Source organism: Cebus imitator, unplaced genomic scaffold (assembly GCF_001604975.1).
Source record: "Cebus imitator isolate Cc_AM_T3 unplaced genomic scaffold, Cebus_imitator-1.0 Scaffold0, whole genome shotgun sequence".
Taxonomy (NCBI): Eukaryota; Metazoa; Chordata; class Mammalia; order Primates; family Cebidae; genus Cebus; species Cebus imitator.
In genome coordinates this window covers 8578077-8594522 of record NW_016107315.1, presented here as the reverse complement: position 1 = coordinate 8594522, position 16446 = coordinate 8578077, and the positions used below count along the sequence as shown (strand labels likewise).

The 16446-nt window shown below is 42.2% G+C and overlaps 1 protein-coding gene across 1 annotated transcript in view; it reads left to right on the top strand.

The window, feature by feature from the left end:
• LARS2 (leucyl-tRNA synthetase 2, mitochondrial) overlaps positions 1-16446 on the top strand; it is a 161736-nt gene that overhangs the window by 128571 nt on the left and 16719 nt on the right. Inside the window, exons 17-19 of the mRNA XM_017521971.2 lie at positions 488-657; positions 2802-2879; positions 5699-5810. Coding sequence (XP_017377460.1) covers positions 488-657; positions 2802-2879; positions 5699-5810 — 360 coding nt within the window. The remainder of the gene's footprint in view (positions 1-487; positions 658-2801; positions 2880-5698; positions 5811-16446) is intronic.

Here is a 16446-nt window from a genome sequence, read left to right as displayed (position 1 = left end):
AAAAAAAAAAAAAAAAAAAAAAAAAAAAAAAAAAAGCATTTCATACTGTACAGCAGCATGGCTGCAGCACCATCAGGCCATCCACGAGATGCGAGATTGCACCAGCAGGAGTCAACGGTGTCTCCCAAGCACCATGTTAGCTCCACGGCACTTTCATCACAGCAAGCTTGCTTAATCAGGGTGGCAGGGCATCAGAGCTCGTCTTGACCAAACCTCTGAGCTCATGACAGTTTGTGGGTGGCACTCTGAGTGGCCCTGCCATCCAGTGCTCTAAATCTGGGCACTAAAATAAGATAGAATTGATCCTGGTTTGAATTCTCAGATACTGAAAGCCGGGGAGGATCCTTCAGCCTGCCCTCAGATGAATCCATAAGGGTACAGGGAAGTGTCACATCAATTCATGGGCGTTTTCTCTGCTTAGTTATACCAAGTCAATCACCCTTACATTGTGCTCTCTCTCTTTCTCATTTACCGGTGCTGAATTCAGCTGACGCTCTCCCTGGGGTGCTGAGATGGCAACAACGGCTGTGGGCCTTGACAACTCGGTTTATTGAGGCCAGGGCTTCTGGGAAAGCTCCCCAGCCTCAGCTGCTAAGTAACAAGGAGAAAGCCGAGGCCAGGAAGATCTGGGAGTACAAGAACTCCGTCATCTCTCAGGTGAGAAACTCTCCAGTTCCAGTGGTTAACTCCGTAACTGAGCACTCTTTGAGAGCCTTTGCCTGTGGTCTTTGCAGCCCGCCCCGCCTTGAGGTGGGCCCCCGTGGGTCTTCTTTCTTCCTGGTGATGGTGGTCCTTCTTGCTTGAATTGATTGACCCTACTGTTTTGAGTACTTTACCGAGGTGGAGCCACAATGTGTACGTTTTAATGGAAAGAGATGCCCTCAGGAAATGGCTCTCTGATGATGTCTCATATTTGTCCACCCTAGGTCTCAGGAAGCTGTCACTTTCCATGTTTCCATATCTAATACATCCAAGCAGAGAACCAAATCCAGGATCACCCTGACATCCAGGATGACGCCATATATGTTACGTTAACAGAGGGGGGCATTAGGAGACTGTCCTCTGTAGCTTCCACATTGTGTAGATGGGGATAGAGATGAGGCCCAGATATCTTGCCTAAAGTCACACAGCCAGTGAGGAACTGAGCAGAGATTAGAATCCAAGTCCCCCACATAGCAGGGACTTTCACACTCAGTTACTTTGTTATACAATATCCATGTGAGTTATTGGGGGTTAATTTCTGCAAATCTGAAGTCATTGTAATGGGTATCTGATATCCCAAATTCTTCCTATGCTGATTTAAAAAGAAAATGGCATGCTGATTCAGACATAAAGTTAACCAGCGTCCCTCATCTGCACTCTGATACTGAAGACACGTGCATGGCAGGCTTTTGCCTCTCTGGTTCGTATAACCTGAAGTGGCCGTGGCTCCAGCATGGCCTCATTTGTAACACTTCTTCAGCTTCATTTCTGTCCTCTGTACCCCTCTGTGTGGGGGAACAGAGCTCCCTGAATGAATGTAGGGGTCTGAGTGATGTCTGAGCGATTGGGTTTATACCACATATTTTCTCCCTGGATTTGGCAAATTCTTCTATTTCATCAGATAATAGAATTGGGTTACTTCAACAAGTTAGAAACTCTTGACATCCTTAAAGATGTGTTACTTTTCTGTATTCTTGCCCATAGTCGAAGTGGAAAAGCACACAAACATGAAAAAGCTGACAACTTGTGTTAATGTTCTTATGCTGACTCTACTTTCAAAATGTAACATTAGCCTTATCCCATACGCTAAAAATGTCATTGTGAAGCGAAGTCATATAGCCATGCAGAAGTGACATCCTTTACTCCTGTTTTCTGTTATGTGGAGTTTGCCCATCAATGGGTCCTGACTCCTATTCATGTTACTAGCATTGTATTATTTTTGTTTATTTTTTGTTTTGTTTTGTTTTGAGATGGAGTCTCACTCTGTTGCTCAGGCCGGAGTGCAGTGACAAAATCTCAGTTCACTGCAACCTCTGCTTCCCAGGTTCAAGGGATTCTTCTGCCTCAGCCTCCCAAGTAACTGGGATTACAGGCATGCGCCACCACACCCAGCTAATTTTTTGTATTTTTGTAGAAACAGTGTTTCGCCATGTTGGCCAGGCTGGTCTCAAACTCCTGACCTCAAGTAATCTACCCGCCTCAGCCTCCCAAAGCGCCGGGATTACAGGCGTGAACCACCGTGCCGTGCCGGCCCAGCCACTAGCACTGTTTTTCTAAGCACCTACTATAAAAACCAACAGTATCCCAGATAAAACAGTGGGAACAGTGTTGACTTTGCATTTTAAAATGTTTGTGCAGATGAAACATAGCAATTATTTGAGGTAGTGGATATATTTATATTTGCATTCAATTAATTTTCCTTTTTTATTTTGATGATTCAGTCTTTCTGTGGAAAGCTTAAAAGAATTTTGAGGCCGGGCGTGGTGGCTCACACCTGTAATCCCAGCACTTTGAGAGGCCAAGGCGGGTGGATCACAAGGTCAGGCATTCAACACCAGCCTGGCCAACAAAGTGAAACCCCGTCTCTGCTAAGAATACAAAAAAAATTACCTGGACATGGTGGTGGACGCCTGTAGTCCCAGCTACTCGGTAGGCTGAGGCAGGAGAATCACTTGAACCCAGGAGGCAGAGGTTGCATTGCAGTGAGCTGAGTTCGTGCCACTGCACTCCAGCTTGGGTGACACAGTGAGACTCTGTCTCAAAAAATACAAAACCAGAAGAATTTTGAAAGAAGTGAATAACTGAACCTTTATCAATAGGTGACCACCCATTTCACAGAGGACTTCTCACTGAATTCTGCAATTTCTCAGCTGATGGGACTCAGCAGTGCCCTCTCGGTAAGTGGCCTGTCCTCCTTTGCTGGTAGCAGAGGAGGGAGGGAGAGGTGTGGCAAGGAGCCCCGTAGGGTCCCAGGAGGGACACAGAGCAGCCCCACTGTGTCACCACCTCAGTGTGGCTTGCCTTAAAGAAACATTTTTCCATAGTCACAATCTAGTTTTATTGCTGGAAGGTTCTTAAAGATTTCTGGTCCAAACCCCTTTCTCCCCCAATATGTTACAGATGAGGACATTGAGGCCCAGGGAAGATAGATGACATGTGTAGTTGATTAGTGACAAATCTGGGACCAGACTCAGGCCTCCCGTCTTCTGGCTGTTTGCGCCCCCACTGTCTGATTTCCTGAATGAACTGTGATCCCTCCTCAGCATTATTACATTTGATATTCATTTAACCTGGACGGATCAGGATCGTTCTCACCAGTACCAAAAATCAGCCTTTTCAGTATGGACTCTTTTCTTGCTATGTGTCACTACCATTTTTCTTGCCAGGGAGAGGATTTATCAACAAGTGTTCTTAGCTATTAGGCAACAAAAGCATTCATTAAAGCTATTAACAAATGCTTTTTAAAAATGAAGGCCTCTCCAGGCTTTTAAGGCAGGTGGGGGCCAGGTACAGTGGCTCATGACTGTAATCTCAACAGTTTGGAAGCCCAAGGTGAAAGGATCACTTGAAGCCAGGAGTTCCAGACCTCCCTGGGCATCACAGAAAATAAAATAATTAGCTAGGCGTGGTGGCGTGTGCCTGTAGCCAGCCAGGAAGCTGAGGTGAGAGGATCGCTTGAACCCATCCTGGGCCACAGAGCGAGAAACCCTAAAAGTAAAATAAAAGTCTCTAAAAGTAAAATAAAATAAAGGTAATTTTTTAAAAGTAAAATAAAGATAAAAAAGAACAACGGGCCGGGCGCGGTGGCTCACGCCTGTAATCCCAGCACTTTGGGAGGCCAAGGCGGGTGGATCACAAGGTCGAGAGATCGAGACCATCCTGGTCAACACCTGCCTAGTCATCATGGTGAAACCCTGTCTCTACTAAAAGTACAAAAAATTAGCTGGGTGCGGTGGCACACACCTGTAGTCCCAGCTACTCAGGAGGCTGAGGCAGGAGAATTGCTTGAACCGGGAGGTGGAGGTTGCAGTGAGCCGAGATCACACCACTGCATTTCAGCCTGGGCAACAGAGAGGCTCTGTCTCTAAAAAAAACAAAAAGTGTTTAAATGAACCGAGAACTGGGTGCAGTGGTTCACACCTGTAATCCCAGCATTTTGGGAGGCCAAGGCAGGCAGATGGCCTGAGCCCAGGAGTTCGAGACCAGCCTGAGCAGCATAGTGAGACACGCTATCTGTATATTTAAAAAAATAATTTAAAAAAGTATTCATATGGTAAGAATCCCAATCCTGAAAATGTTACATGTATAATAAGCATCTACATACACGTTTTTGCATTTTTGGAGACAAGGATAAAATACACCTTTGTTTCTAGGTTGTATAACTATGAGCAGTTTTTTTGTTTCCTGTATTTTCTGTGGGGTGTGTGTGTTAGGTTTTTTTTTTTTTTTTTGTTTTTTTTTTTTTTTTTTGAGACGGAGTTTCGCTCTTGTTACGCAGGCTGGAGTGCAATGGCGCTATCTCGGCCCACCGCAGCCTCCACCTCCTGGGTTCAGGCAATTCTCCTGCCTCAGCCTCCTGAGTAGCTGGGATTACAGGCACGCGCCACCATGCCCAGCTGATTTTTTGTATTTTTAGTAGAGGCGGGGTTTCACCATGTTGACCAGGATGGTCTCGATCTCTTGACCTCGTGATCCACCCGCCTCGGCCTCCCAAAGTGCTGGGATTACAGGCGTGAGCCACCGCGCCCGGCCGTGTGTTAGTTTTTTAATCAGAAAAAGTAAAGCAAGAAACTGCTTTACTTTTATTCCATTCTGGAATTTGGGAAGTCCTTAATAATAACACGCAGAGCTAAACACAATCATGTTTGCTGGAATTGGCCAAAGGTGTTTAAAAGAATAGGGGTCCCTGAGTAGGGTAGAGCGCCCCCCTGCCCAGAATGTTTCACAGTTTAATGCCTTTGAGCAGGTCTCTATGCATTTCTCTGTGGACCTGCAGCACAGAGGAAACCTAGCAGAGTGGTTAAGAGTTTGGTTACAGAGTGCCCGGGCGCAGACTCCCTTCCTCGCTGATATTTAGCTGCTTCATCTATCCATTGAGGTAAGAATACCACCCTTGAAGAGTAGTGAGGACTAAATAAGTTAACATCAGATGAGGGCATAGTAAATACTCTGGATAGTAATGTATTCGTTATTGCTGCTGCTGTAGCTTTCTTTTTTTTTTTTTTTTTTTTTAGACAGGGTCTCACTGTTGCCCAGGCTTCAGTGCAGTGGTACAATCATAGCTCACCACAACCTTGACTTCCTGGGCTCAAGTGATCCTTCCACTTCAGCCTCCCGAGTAGCTAGGACTATAGGTGCGCACAACTATACCTGGCTAATTTTTCTTTTTTAAAAAATTTTTTCATAGAGATGAGGTCTTGCTATAGTGCCCAGGCTGGTCTCAAATTCTTGAACTCAAGTGATCCTCCTGCGTTGGCCTCCTAAAGTACTAGAGTATAGCATGAACCACCAAATTTGGCTTGCTGTAGTTTATCTTAGTGCTATCATTAAGTAGGGGAAGTTCTTTGTCCCAAGCAGAAATGGATGGCGAATGGCAAAGGGGGTTTCTTCCTACCAGCTTATGTCCCTAGACTTCAGATACATTAGTGGTCTTCCTTACCCCTGCTTATTTTTACACCTTAGTCTTCTTACTTTTTTTTTTCTCTTCCTTACTTAGCAAGCCTCTCAGAGAGTCCTTCTCCATAGCCCTGAATTTGAGGATGCTCTGTGTGCCCTGATAGTGATGGCTGCTCCAATGGCCCCTCATATAACCTCAGAGATCTGGGCAGGTACGTAGCAGAGTCCTTGTTTGACAAGTTACTACTAACTCGAATTTGCCCAGGCCTCTTTTTGAACATTGTTTGGGACTCAGATGTCCTCAGACATAGGGTCCAACATTTGGGATCTCTACTCAGTGACCTCTCTGTCCTGTACTCTGAATGGTGGTACTTCATCCACATGGTCACCCACACCAAAAGGAAAGACACTTCCCTGCTTTGGATAATGTGCCCAGACTAATGTGGGTGTTGATGTTTCCACTTTAATCCCTTCTTGTGACTCAGCCCCCCGGTATCCACTTATTATGACCTGCATGATCTTTTTCAGATAGAAACTCATGTTTACTACCACTTTACAGATGGAAATTAAGTTATGGGTCTAAAATGTACTTACTTATACTGTAATTCAGCAGTCTTCACCAATTATTCCTACACTAGGCATCAAAGCAGGCCTGACTGGCTGTTTGAATTTCAGCCCCTGGAACTCTCTCCACATCATTGGAACTGTTAGCCTGGACAAAACTGGACTTCACATAATCATCAGATTAGGCCAAGCACATAGGGAGGGGCAAAACGACATGTAATTGAGCTCCCGAAGTAACATGCATGGGAAAGTCTTCAGATGTTTCTAGAAACAGGCCATCTGAAATACATGTGATTTGGCAGTTCCATTTAGATAAAAGGTTCCTTCTAAAAAAAAGATGTCTCCTAATGAAATTTACTGCTGTGGTGTCACAGAAGAAATGCATGTTAATCAGTTGAGCAAACGTTGAGTCTAAGTGTAAGCTGAGTGATAGGAAGAATTTGAGGATAATTTGAAATTCCCGCCACCCAAGCAGCTTTATGCCTACAGCAGATGGGCAGAAATTACGGTAGGATTTATAGTTGACAGAGTAGTGCCTGTATCTCTCACAAAGCCTTGTTTATTGCCTTCTACTTTAAAATGTAGTGCTCCTTGTTGATTTGAGGGAATCACTGGGAATTGGGCACTACCGTCTCCCTCGATTTGCTTCTTAATTCCTCAGGAGGAGCAGTGGTTCCTTTTTCTTTTTAGCTAAAATGAGACTGTTACTGTTCCAGCGCCCCCTTTTTTACAGTATAAGTGTCTCTGTCAAAAGGAAGTGTTTTTCATCCTTAAGGAAGGGAAGATCTGTTTAATTTGCTTTCATTGTAAACCCATGAACTTAGTTTGGATTTTTATCCTTTTTGATATCGAAAGCCACTTTAAAATTAAACTGTTCCAGCCAAATATTAAAGTTCATGCAGTGGGATGATTTGCCAGTTTTTTGTTTATGTATCATGTCTGTAATTTCTGATTTTAAGTATCAACCAAAAAAGTGGAAAAGGGTTTGGAAATGTCCACATCAGGAACTAACCCTAAAAACTGGGTAAGGATTTAGATGGGTCTGACTCTGGAGTTTCCTTTGGATTCATTCTCTGCTGCTTGCAAGACTGAATCAAGGTCCAGCTTACTTTAGCAGGAAAGAGATGTGGTGTAGCTCCCAAAAGATTCTGCCCTACTTTGTACGCTTTATGACATCCTGATTGAGTGCAAGTGTATTTCATTGTGTCTTAAGTCATCTTCTGGGTCTTTCCAGTTACGCTTTTAGTTACCCTTTTTTAACCAAGCTTTTGTAACTCCTGGCCCCCTCCAACAGGTGGCTTCATTGGAAGAGGTCAGAGAGCCCTGAGTTGAGTGTGCCCAAGTCTGAATTCTGTAATGAATTTCTGTCTTTCCATTCTGGAATCTGGGGATTAATAGCATGCAGCGCTAAACACAACTGTGGTTTAAATACTACCTACCAGTCAGTGTCGGATGCCTCTTTCATGGGGGTTGCAATTTTAAGAGACAATGAAGTAGTGTGCAACTGGTTTAAAGGAGGAGTGGAAAGAGGAGGAGAGCGGGGAGGAGGAGGAGAAGGCAATTATAAGGACCTAATGAGCTGAGCAAGGTTTTAAGCGTAAAGACAAAGGAGGTGGGGAGAGATGGGGAGAACTGGAATGTGTTTTCAGTGGATCTACAAGGGAGACCGTTTTTAAGTTTCTCACAGTTTGAATCTTTAAGGGAGGCGATTTTTGAATCTTAATTGTGTTTAGAAACCTCATTATACCGATTAGAGAAAGCATACCATTGGATAATCAGAATCGTTTTATCCTCTTTGTCCAAAGGAAGCTCTCAAGTGAACAATTTTGTTCATATCAAAAGTTCCCCAGAGTGATCACTGTCATTCCCAATTGTCTTTGGAAATTTGTGGCACTTAAAAAGATACGCATAGGACTTAGCACTCTAATTAGAAAACATAAAGAAAGCCTGTGCTTGCGCCAGAGGAGGCACAGTTTTAGATTGAAAAGGCCAAGACCCCACAAGAACTGCAGCACATCCGTGGGTTGGTGCTCATGGAATTTGGGATCTTGGTGCTTCATCAGAGTCAAGTCATCAATGATCAGGAGTCAAAGCCTCCTGATTATGGGCGGACAAAACTAAAAAGCACAAGGAACACAAGAATAAGACTGAGGAAGAAGTCATTGTAAGGTTTACAATGGTGACTCGGCACACAGTGTGTCTCCAAGAAGTGACCTACTGACCACTCCACCCCTAGTGCCAGCTTAAGGACAAACTTATGGGACTTATTACTGCCCTCTCCCAATGAACAAACAACATTCAAGATAGTCCACAAGCAAATAGATAGACAGGTCATTAGGCCAGCAGGTGTTAGTTGCTAGAAAAGTTTCACCGAAGAACAGTAGAATCTGATCAGAAAACCAAATGTCCAAAGTGGGACCTATTCCTAAGAAAATAAGATAAATGCAACACCAAAAGCTGCAGGGAAATCCTGGAGTTCAATTCAGCATGAACTTAGTTCCCAGCCAAGGGTGAGTGGCCCCTCATCCAGGTAGAGACACAAGGGGGTCTCAGATGCATGCACTGTTCCTGAGTCCAGGGCTCCAGTCAAAGGCAGTGAGGGTCTCAGTTGAAATTCCATGAACCTGCAATTCTATCAGCGTCCTCCAGCCAGAGACCACCAGGAACACACCTTCAGATAACAATTTGGATTTATTACCATGGCGAGACGTAGGGCATCTCTATAAGAGGGTGTTAGGAAGGACCTGTTATATAATGAATTTGGGCTTTGGTTGAATAATTTGGGGAAGGGTCTCAGGAAGTGAAGATTTGCTCTAGATTGAGTGCTGTCAGAAAGTGGGGACAGTTTTATGGTTAGGTATCTTAAGAAATGTTATCTCTGGGGAGGTATCCCTGAGCAAAGATAAAGTTGTAATTAGTAAAGAAATAGCAGTCACCCGTATTTGCCTAGAGAATGGGGATGTTTGATACTGTGTGTGTTTCACGGTCACCATGTTTTTGCCTGTGCTTAGACAAAATTATGACATGGTATTTTTTTGGTCTCCTTTTACGGTGGTTTCAGTGTGACTTTGTCTGACGTTGGTGTTCAGTGAGATCATTTGTGTTGAATAGGAGAATAATATGGCCTAGCTATGCACAACTGGTGAATTTCTTATAACACTGAGGCCTAGCTATAATTGTCACACCAGTTCCCAAATGACAAGGACTGAGAAAGAAGTTCCCTTACCGTCACCCTCTAGAAATAAACAGCCACTGTTTGCATCTTAGTGCAGATCAATGATTATATCCAGCTGGGTGTGGTGGCTCACACCTGTAATCCCAGCACTTTGGGAGGCCCAGGCAGGAGGATCACTTGAGCCCAGGAATTCAAGACCAGCCTGGGCAACATAGAGAGATCCCATCTCTACAAAAAAATTTTTAAATCATCTGGTATGGTGGCATGTGTCTGTAGACTCAGCTACTCAGGAGGCTGAGGTGGGAAGATCACTTGAGCCCAGGAGTTCAAGGCAGTGAGCCATGCTCATGCCACTGTACTCCAGCCTGGGTGACAGAGCAAGAGCCTGTCTCACAAAAAATAGAAAAAGTATAATGACTGTTTACTTACCTATCTTTGTTGTGTTTTGTGTCCACTTATCTGTGTTGTAATTGTCATGTCTCTATAAGATAAAATTTAAATACCCTAAAATTTACCCATTTTACGTATATACTCAGTGATTTAAGTAAATTTATATACATGTGCAACCATCACTGTGATCCAATGTTAGAACTGGATTCCCATTACTGAAGAAAGGCTCCTCATGCTGTGAGTCAGTCCCACACCCACTCCATTCCCCAGGATGACTAATCTGCTTTCTGTCTCTGTAGTTTTGCCTTTTCCAGAAATGTTACATAAATGAAATCATGTAATGTGTAGTCATTTCTGTTTTCTTTCATTTAGCATAATGCTTTTGAGATCAATCCATGTTCTGTTTATAGCAGTTCATTCTTTTTTATTGATGACTTGTTTTATTGTTAACCTAGAGGTCATCTTATAACCTGATTTACTCAAATATTCCATGAACATATTTATTTATGGGTCATTAAATACTTTTCTTTTTTTTTTTTTTTTTTTTGAGACGGAGTTTCGCTCTTGTTACCCAGGCTGGAGTGCAATGGCACTATCTCGGCTCACCGCAACCTCCGCCTCCTGGGTTCAGGCAATTCTCCTGCCTCAGCCTCCTGAGTAGCTAGGATTACAGGCACGCGCCACCATGCCCAGCTAATGTTTTGTAATTTTAGTAGAGACGGGGTTTCACCATGCTGACCAGGATGGTCTCGATCTCTTGACCTCGTGATCCACCCGCCTCAGCCTCCCAAAGTGCTGGGATTACAGGCATGAGCGACCACGCCCGGCCATTAAATACTTTTCTAAAACATCATTTTTTCTTTTTTTTTTTTTTTTTCACTCTGTTGCCCAGGCTGGAGTGTACTGACGCCATCTTGGCTCCCTGCAGCTTCCTTTCCCAGGTTCAAGTGATTCTCCTGCCTCAGCCTCCTGAGTAACTGGAATTACAGGCACGTGCTACCATGCCTGGCTAATTTTTATATTTTTAGTGGAGACAGGGTTTCACCATGTTGGCCAGGCTGGTCTCAAACTTCTGACCTCAGGGCATCCGCCTGCCTCGGCCTCCCAAAGTGCTAGGATTACAGGTGTGAGCCACCACACCCTGCCTACTACATCATTTTTAGTGGTCATACTGTTTTCCATTGTTTGAATTTACGCACTCCCTATTGCGTAAATAGGAAAACAGTTGGACATTCAGACTGTTTATAGTTATACATTATTTTTTTTTAAAGCTGAGTTAGCTAATGTTTTGTTTACGTGCAAAATTATTTCCTTAGAACACGTAACTAAGTGCAATTGCTTGGTCAGAAGAGATACAAACGATTAAGGCTTTTGATGCACGTTATCAAATCAAATTCCAGAAATTCTCTGGGTGTTCTGTTAACATGCTTGAACAGAAACATAAGCAACTATCATGATTTCAAATATGATATTTACACTTTTCAGTCCCTTTGTGATAAACTCACTTGGCAAACTGGAGTAGCCCAATCTGGACCCATCCCACGTCTTTGAAATCCTGATTGCTCACACCTTTGCAACTGTGAGGATGGATAACAGGGGCCCATACACCTGGGCCCAGAGCAAGGCGCTATGTCTTAGAGGAGCTCAAGCACCAGGCTGTGGTGGTGATGTCAGCATCAGAGGCATCGTGCATCCTGCATGGAGACTTAAGAGAGTCAGTCAGAACACAGAGCAACAGCTTGACCATCTTTGCTAATTTACACTGGACCTAGGTTAGTTTCTCGGGTTAGCAAAAAATGCAGTTTAACAATATGATATTTAAAAATATGATATTTGTTTTTTTTTTTTAACTTACAAACTTTTAAAACTACTGCATTAGTTGTCCATGTGTGCTATGACTTAATGTGTCTAACATTTCATTCCCATAAACAACCCACCATGGACAATTCTGTGCATAAATCTTGTTCTCACTTCAAATTACTTCCTTGAAGTAGAAAAGATATGAATCTATTTAAGACTCTTGATTATATATTGACAAATTTTTTTCCTGAAAAGTTATTCCAGCTTTCACTCTAGGATCTGTTTTTGAACTGACATTGTGCTCCAATGATTTCACTATTGAATTTTTACAGACAGTTTTAACACCTGGGAGACTAGCCTTTCTTCATTTATTTTCTTACAATTATTTTACCTCTTCCCACCTGTTTATTTTTCTCAGCGAAACTCTGCATAATTTGTTAGGTTTCCCCGAAATCACCATGAAATTTCAATTGAAATTTGGTTAATCTTAGAATTAATTGAGGATGGTTTCACATCTTTCCCTCATCCAAACTTTCATCCCAGTACATGCATGGTCTGTCTCAGGTGTTTTCCTTTCTTTTCTTTTGTGTTCTTGTGACTAGAATCTTTTTCTGCTCTATTTTCTGACTGATCATGGCTGGCATATTTTTTCTTCTGTAAAATCACGTTGATACCAACATTTGTTTTATTTTAATTAAGATTTATTGTGAGTTAATAGTCTTCCTAATGGGGTCAAATAAAGGTTAATACCATGGAAATTCGATCAGTTAAGAAAAATATATGTAGACTGATAAAAAAACTATAAGAAAGAATTAATCTGTCAATCTAATAGACTGATCCAAGTAACTTAAATCCTCTGGAATATGTGAGGGAAATAATTCATGATTTTCTTAGTGTAATTGGTTTTTTTAATCTTTTTAATTTTTTAAATTTATTTTTATTTTTTGAGACAGGGTCTCACTCTGTTGCCCAGGCTGGAGTGAAGTGATACAATCTGGGCTTATTGCAGCCTCGATCTCCTGGGCTCAAGTGAACCTCCTGCCTCAGCCTCCCAAGTAGCTGGGACTATCGCTGCCACCACACCCGGCTTATTTTCGTATTTTTTTTTTTTAAAGAGACAGGGTCTCACTGTGTTGCCCAGTCTGGTCCTGAGCTCCTGGGCTCAAGCAGTCCTCCCTCTTTGGCCTCCCAAAGTGCTGGGATTACAGACATGAGCCACTGTACCCGGCCTACTGTCCTTTTAAAAAGATGTAATGGAGAAATAAATACTGTATATATTTATGGTGTACAATGTGATATTTTGATATATGTACACATTGTGGAATGATTAAACCAAGGTAATTAGCATATCCATCACCTCAAGTACCAGTTTTTGTGATAGGAATGTTTAAAGTCGCAATTTTCAACTAAACAATGCATTGCTATTAACTAGTCATCAGTATGCACAGTAGATCTCCAGAACTTCTTCCAAAGGCATATAATTTTTTTTAAATGTATTTGCTTATTTATTTTCTATTCTGATTCCCTAGTGATCTCTCTTACCTTAACAGGTAAAATGCTCTTGGATTTTCTAGGATTCTGTGATCAGCAAATAAGGATGTTTTCTTCTTCTTATAGTTATACCCTGGTGTCTGATTATTTTCTTTCTTATACGTCTTAGAAAACCCTGTGCAATGTTAAAGAATGCTGGCCACAGGCAATCAGGTCTCATTTCCAGATAAAAATGGAACAGACACTTCCCAGTTAAATTTGACATTGGCTGTTGGTTTAGGGTGGATAGCCTCTGTCATGACAAGGAAGCAGCCTTCTGATTTTGTTTACCAGCACTCATATTAGGAATGGGAGTTATATTTTACTTAATGCCTATTGTCCAGTTGTGGTGATGTATGATTTGCTTTTAGTTTTCTCCTTTGCCCTTTTGATATGATTTATGCTCAGTTAATTGATTGCCTAATATTGAGATGTCCTCAGATAAATTCATATTGACCATGGCATTGTTAAATTCTGTTTAGAAGAAGATCTATTTGCTGGGGTTTATATAGAATTTTGTGGTTATTTTACTAAGACCAGCTTTTTCTCAATATGCCTTGTCAGGTTAGTGAAAGAGGGTTTCACTGACTTCACAGAGGGAATGATTTGCCTCTTTTTTTTTTTTTTTAAACAGTCACACTCTAGTGCCCAGGCTGGAGTTCTGTGGCACCGTCTTGGATCACTACAACCTCCGCCTCCCGGGTTTAAGCAATTCTTGTGCCTCAGCCTCCTGAGTAGTTGGAATTCCAGGCACTGCCACCATGCCTGGCTAATTTTTGTAGAGATTAGGTTTCACCATGTTGGCCAGGCTGGTCTCAAACTCCTGACCTCAGGTGATCTGCCCGGCCAGCACTTTTAACTGTGTTAGAACAGACTTCAGGATAAGATCTTCACTTGTTCCTTGGTGAATAGACAGAACGTCCTTAAAGGAGGGTGGCATTAGGCCCTGACAGGCTGCAGCCATTATCATATCATATATCACATATCATATTTTACAGCCTTGTATTATCTTCTTAAGCAGGAAACATGGCTCTTCCATTTACCTTTGGTGGTCACATGAAGTCTTCTAAGTGACCTGCTGTTATTCTTTCCTAGTCTTTGCTATAACACAATACTGATCCAATTTGTAGTAAACTCACCCACTCTCATCCTAGAATGTTCATTTCTCCCTTTCATCTTCCTTCTTTGGCACACGTTATCTGTCTGCCTCCTTCATTTCGTTTCTCCCAGGAAGGACTGATATAAATAGTATTTTCAGAAACTCCCTCCCGCATGTCCCTCTGGTCTCTGCATCTAGAATACAGGGGGCAGAGACCCACTCTCTTTAGGGTCCTTCCTCTCCCCGACAGGTCTTCTGGTACAGCGTACACTGTCGTGTTGCCTCTGTCAGCCTGTCTTCATTCCTGTGACCAGATCTCCAACAGGACATGTACTAAAACACTGTGGTAGAAACTAGCCCATTGAGAGATCCAAGATGGCTGATCACTAGCAGTTCGGGATTGTAGCTCCCACTGAAAGCGCAGAGAACGAGAGGACGCCACACTTTCAGATGAATTTTTGTTGCTCACGCACCAGAAGATTCCCAGCGGAGGAGCCCCACGGGGCGAGGCGGTTTTGCCGGCACCTCGGTGTGGTGGTTTTTGGTGCAGGGTCAGAAAAGCACCATCAATCTTAACGCCGCTGTTTTAGCCAGTGCAGTGGGTTGCTCAGATTCCGGCACTGGGAATCAACAAGCTGGACATCCACTCAGAAACCCAATTATAAAGTCGGTAATTATAAAGAAGACAGATGGATAAATTTATAACGAAGGGAAGAAACCAGCCTAAAAAGGCTGAGAATACCCAAAATCGGAATGCCTCTCCCTCTACAGGGGATCACAGTTACTCATCAGCAACAGAACAAGACCTGATGGAGAAAGACTGTGTTCCATTAACAGAAGCAGGCTTTAAAAAGTGGATAATAAGAAACTTCTGGGAATTAAAAGAACTTGTTCTAACCCAATGCAAAGAAACTAAGAACTTTGAAAAAAGGTTTGACGAAATGTTAACAAGAATACACAATTTAGAGAGGAATATAAGTGAATTAATGGAGCTGAAAAACAACACGAGAACTTCGCGAAGTATGCATAAGTTTTAACAGCCGAATTGATCAAGCAGAAGAAAGGATATCAGAGGTCGAAGACCAACTTAATGAAATAAAACGAAAAGACAAGATTAGAGAAAAAAGGATAAAAAAGAACGAGCAAAGTCTCCAAGAAATATGGGACTATGTGAAAAGACCTAATCTACATCTGATAGGTGTACCTGAATGTGACGAAGAGAATCAATCCAAGCTGGAAAATATGCTTCAGGATATTATTCAGGAAAACTTTCCCAACCTAGCAAGGCAGGACAATAATCAACTCCAGGTAATACACAGAACACCACAAAGATATTCCCCAAGAAGACCAACCTCAAGGCACGTAATCGTCAGATTCACCAGGGTTTCTGAAATGAAGGAGAAAATACTTAGGGCAGCCAGAGAGAAAGGTCAGGTTACCCACAAAGGGAAGCCCATCAGACTCACAGCAGATCTCTCAGCAGAAACCCTACAAGCCAGAAGAGAGTGGGGGCCAATATTCAACATCCTTAAAGAAAAGAACTTTCAACCCAGAATTTCACATCTAGCTAAACTAAGCTTCATAAGTGAAGGAAAAATAAAATCTTTTGTGAACAGGCAAGCACTCAGAGATTTCATCACCACCAGGCCTGCTCTACAAGAGCTTCTGAAAGAACCACTACACATAGAAAGGAACAACCAGTATCAGCCTTTCTAAAAAATATCAAAAAGTAAAGATCATCAACATAATGAAGAATTTATATCAACTAATGGGCAAAACAGCCAGCTAACATTAAATGGCAGTATTAAACTCACATATATTATTATTAATTCTAAATTTAAATCGACTAAATCACCCAATTCAAAGACACAGACAGGCAAATTGGATAAAAAGCCAAAACCCATCGGTGTGCTGCATCTAGACCCATTTCGCATGCAAGGCACAAAGACTCAAAACAAAGGGATGGAGAAAGATTTACCAACCAAACGGAGAGCAAAAATAAATAAATATATAAAAAGCAGGAGTTGCAATTCTCACCTCTGATAAAATAGACTTTAAAGCAACAAAGATCAAAAGAAGCAAAGAAGGACATTACATAATGATAAAAGGATCAATGCAACAAGAAGAGCTAAAGATCCTAAATATATACGTACCCAATACAGGAATACCCAGATATATAAGACTTATAAAAAGACTTAGACTTCCACACAATAATAGTGGGAGACTTCAACATCAATATTAGACAGATCAATGAGACAGAAAGTTAACAACGATATCCAGGACTTGAACT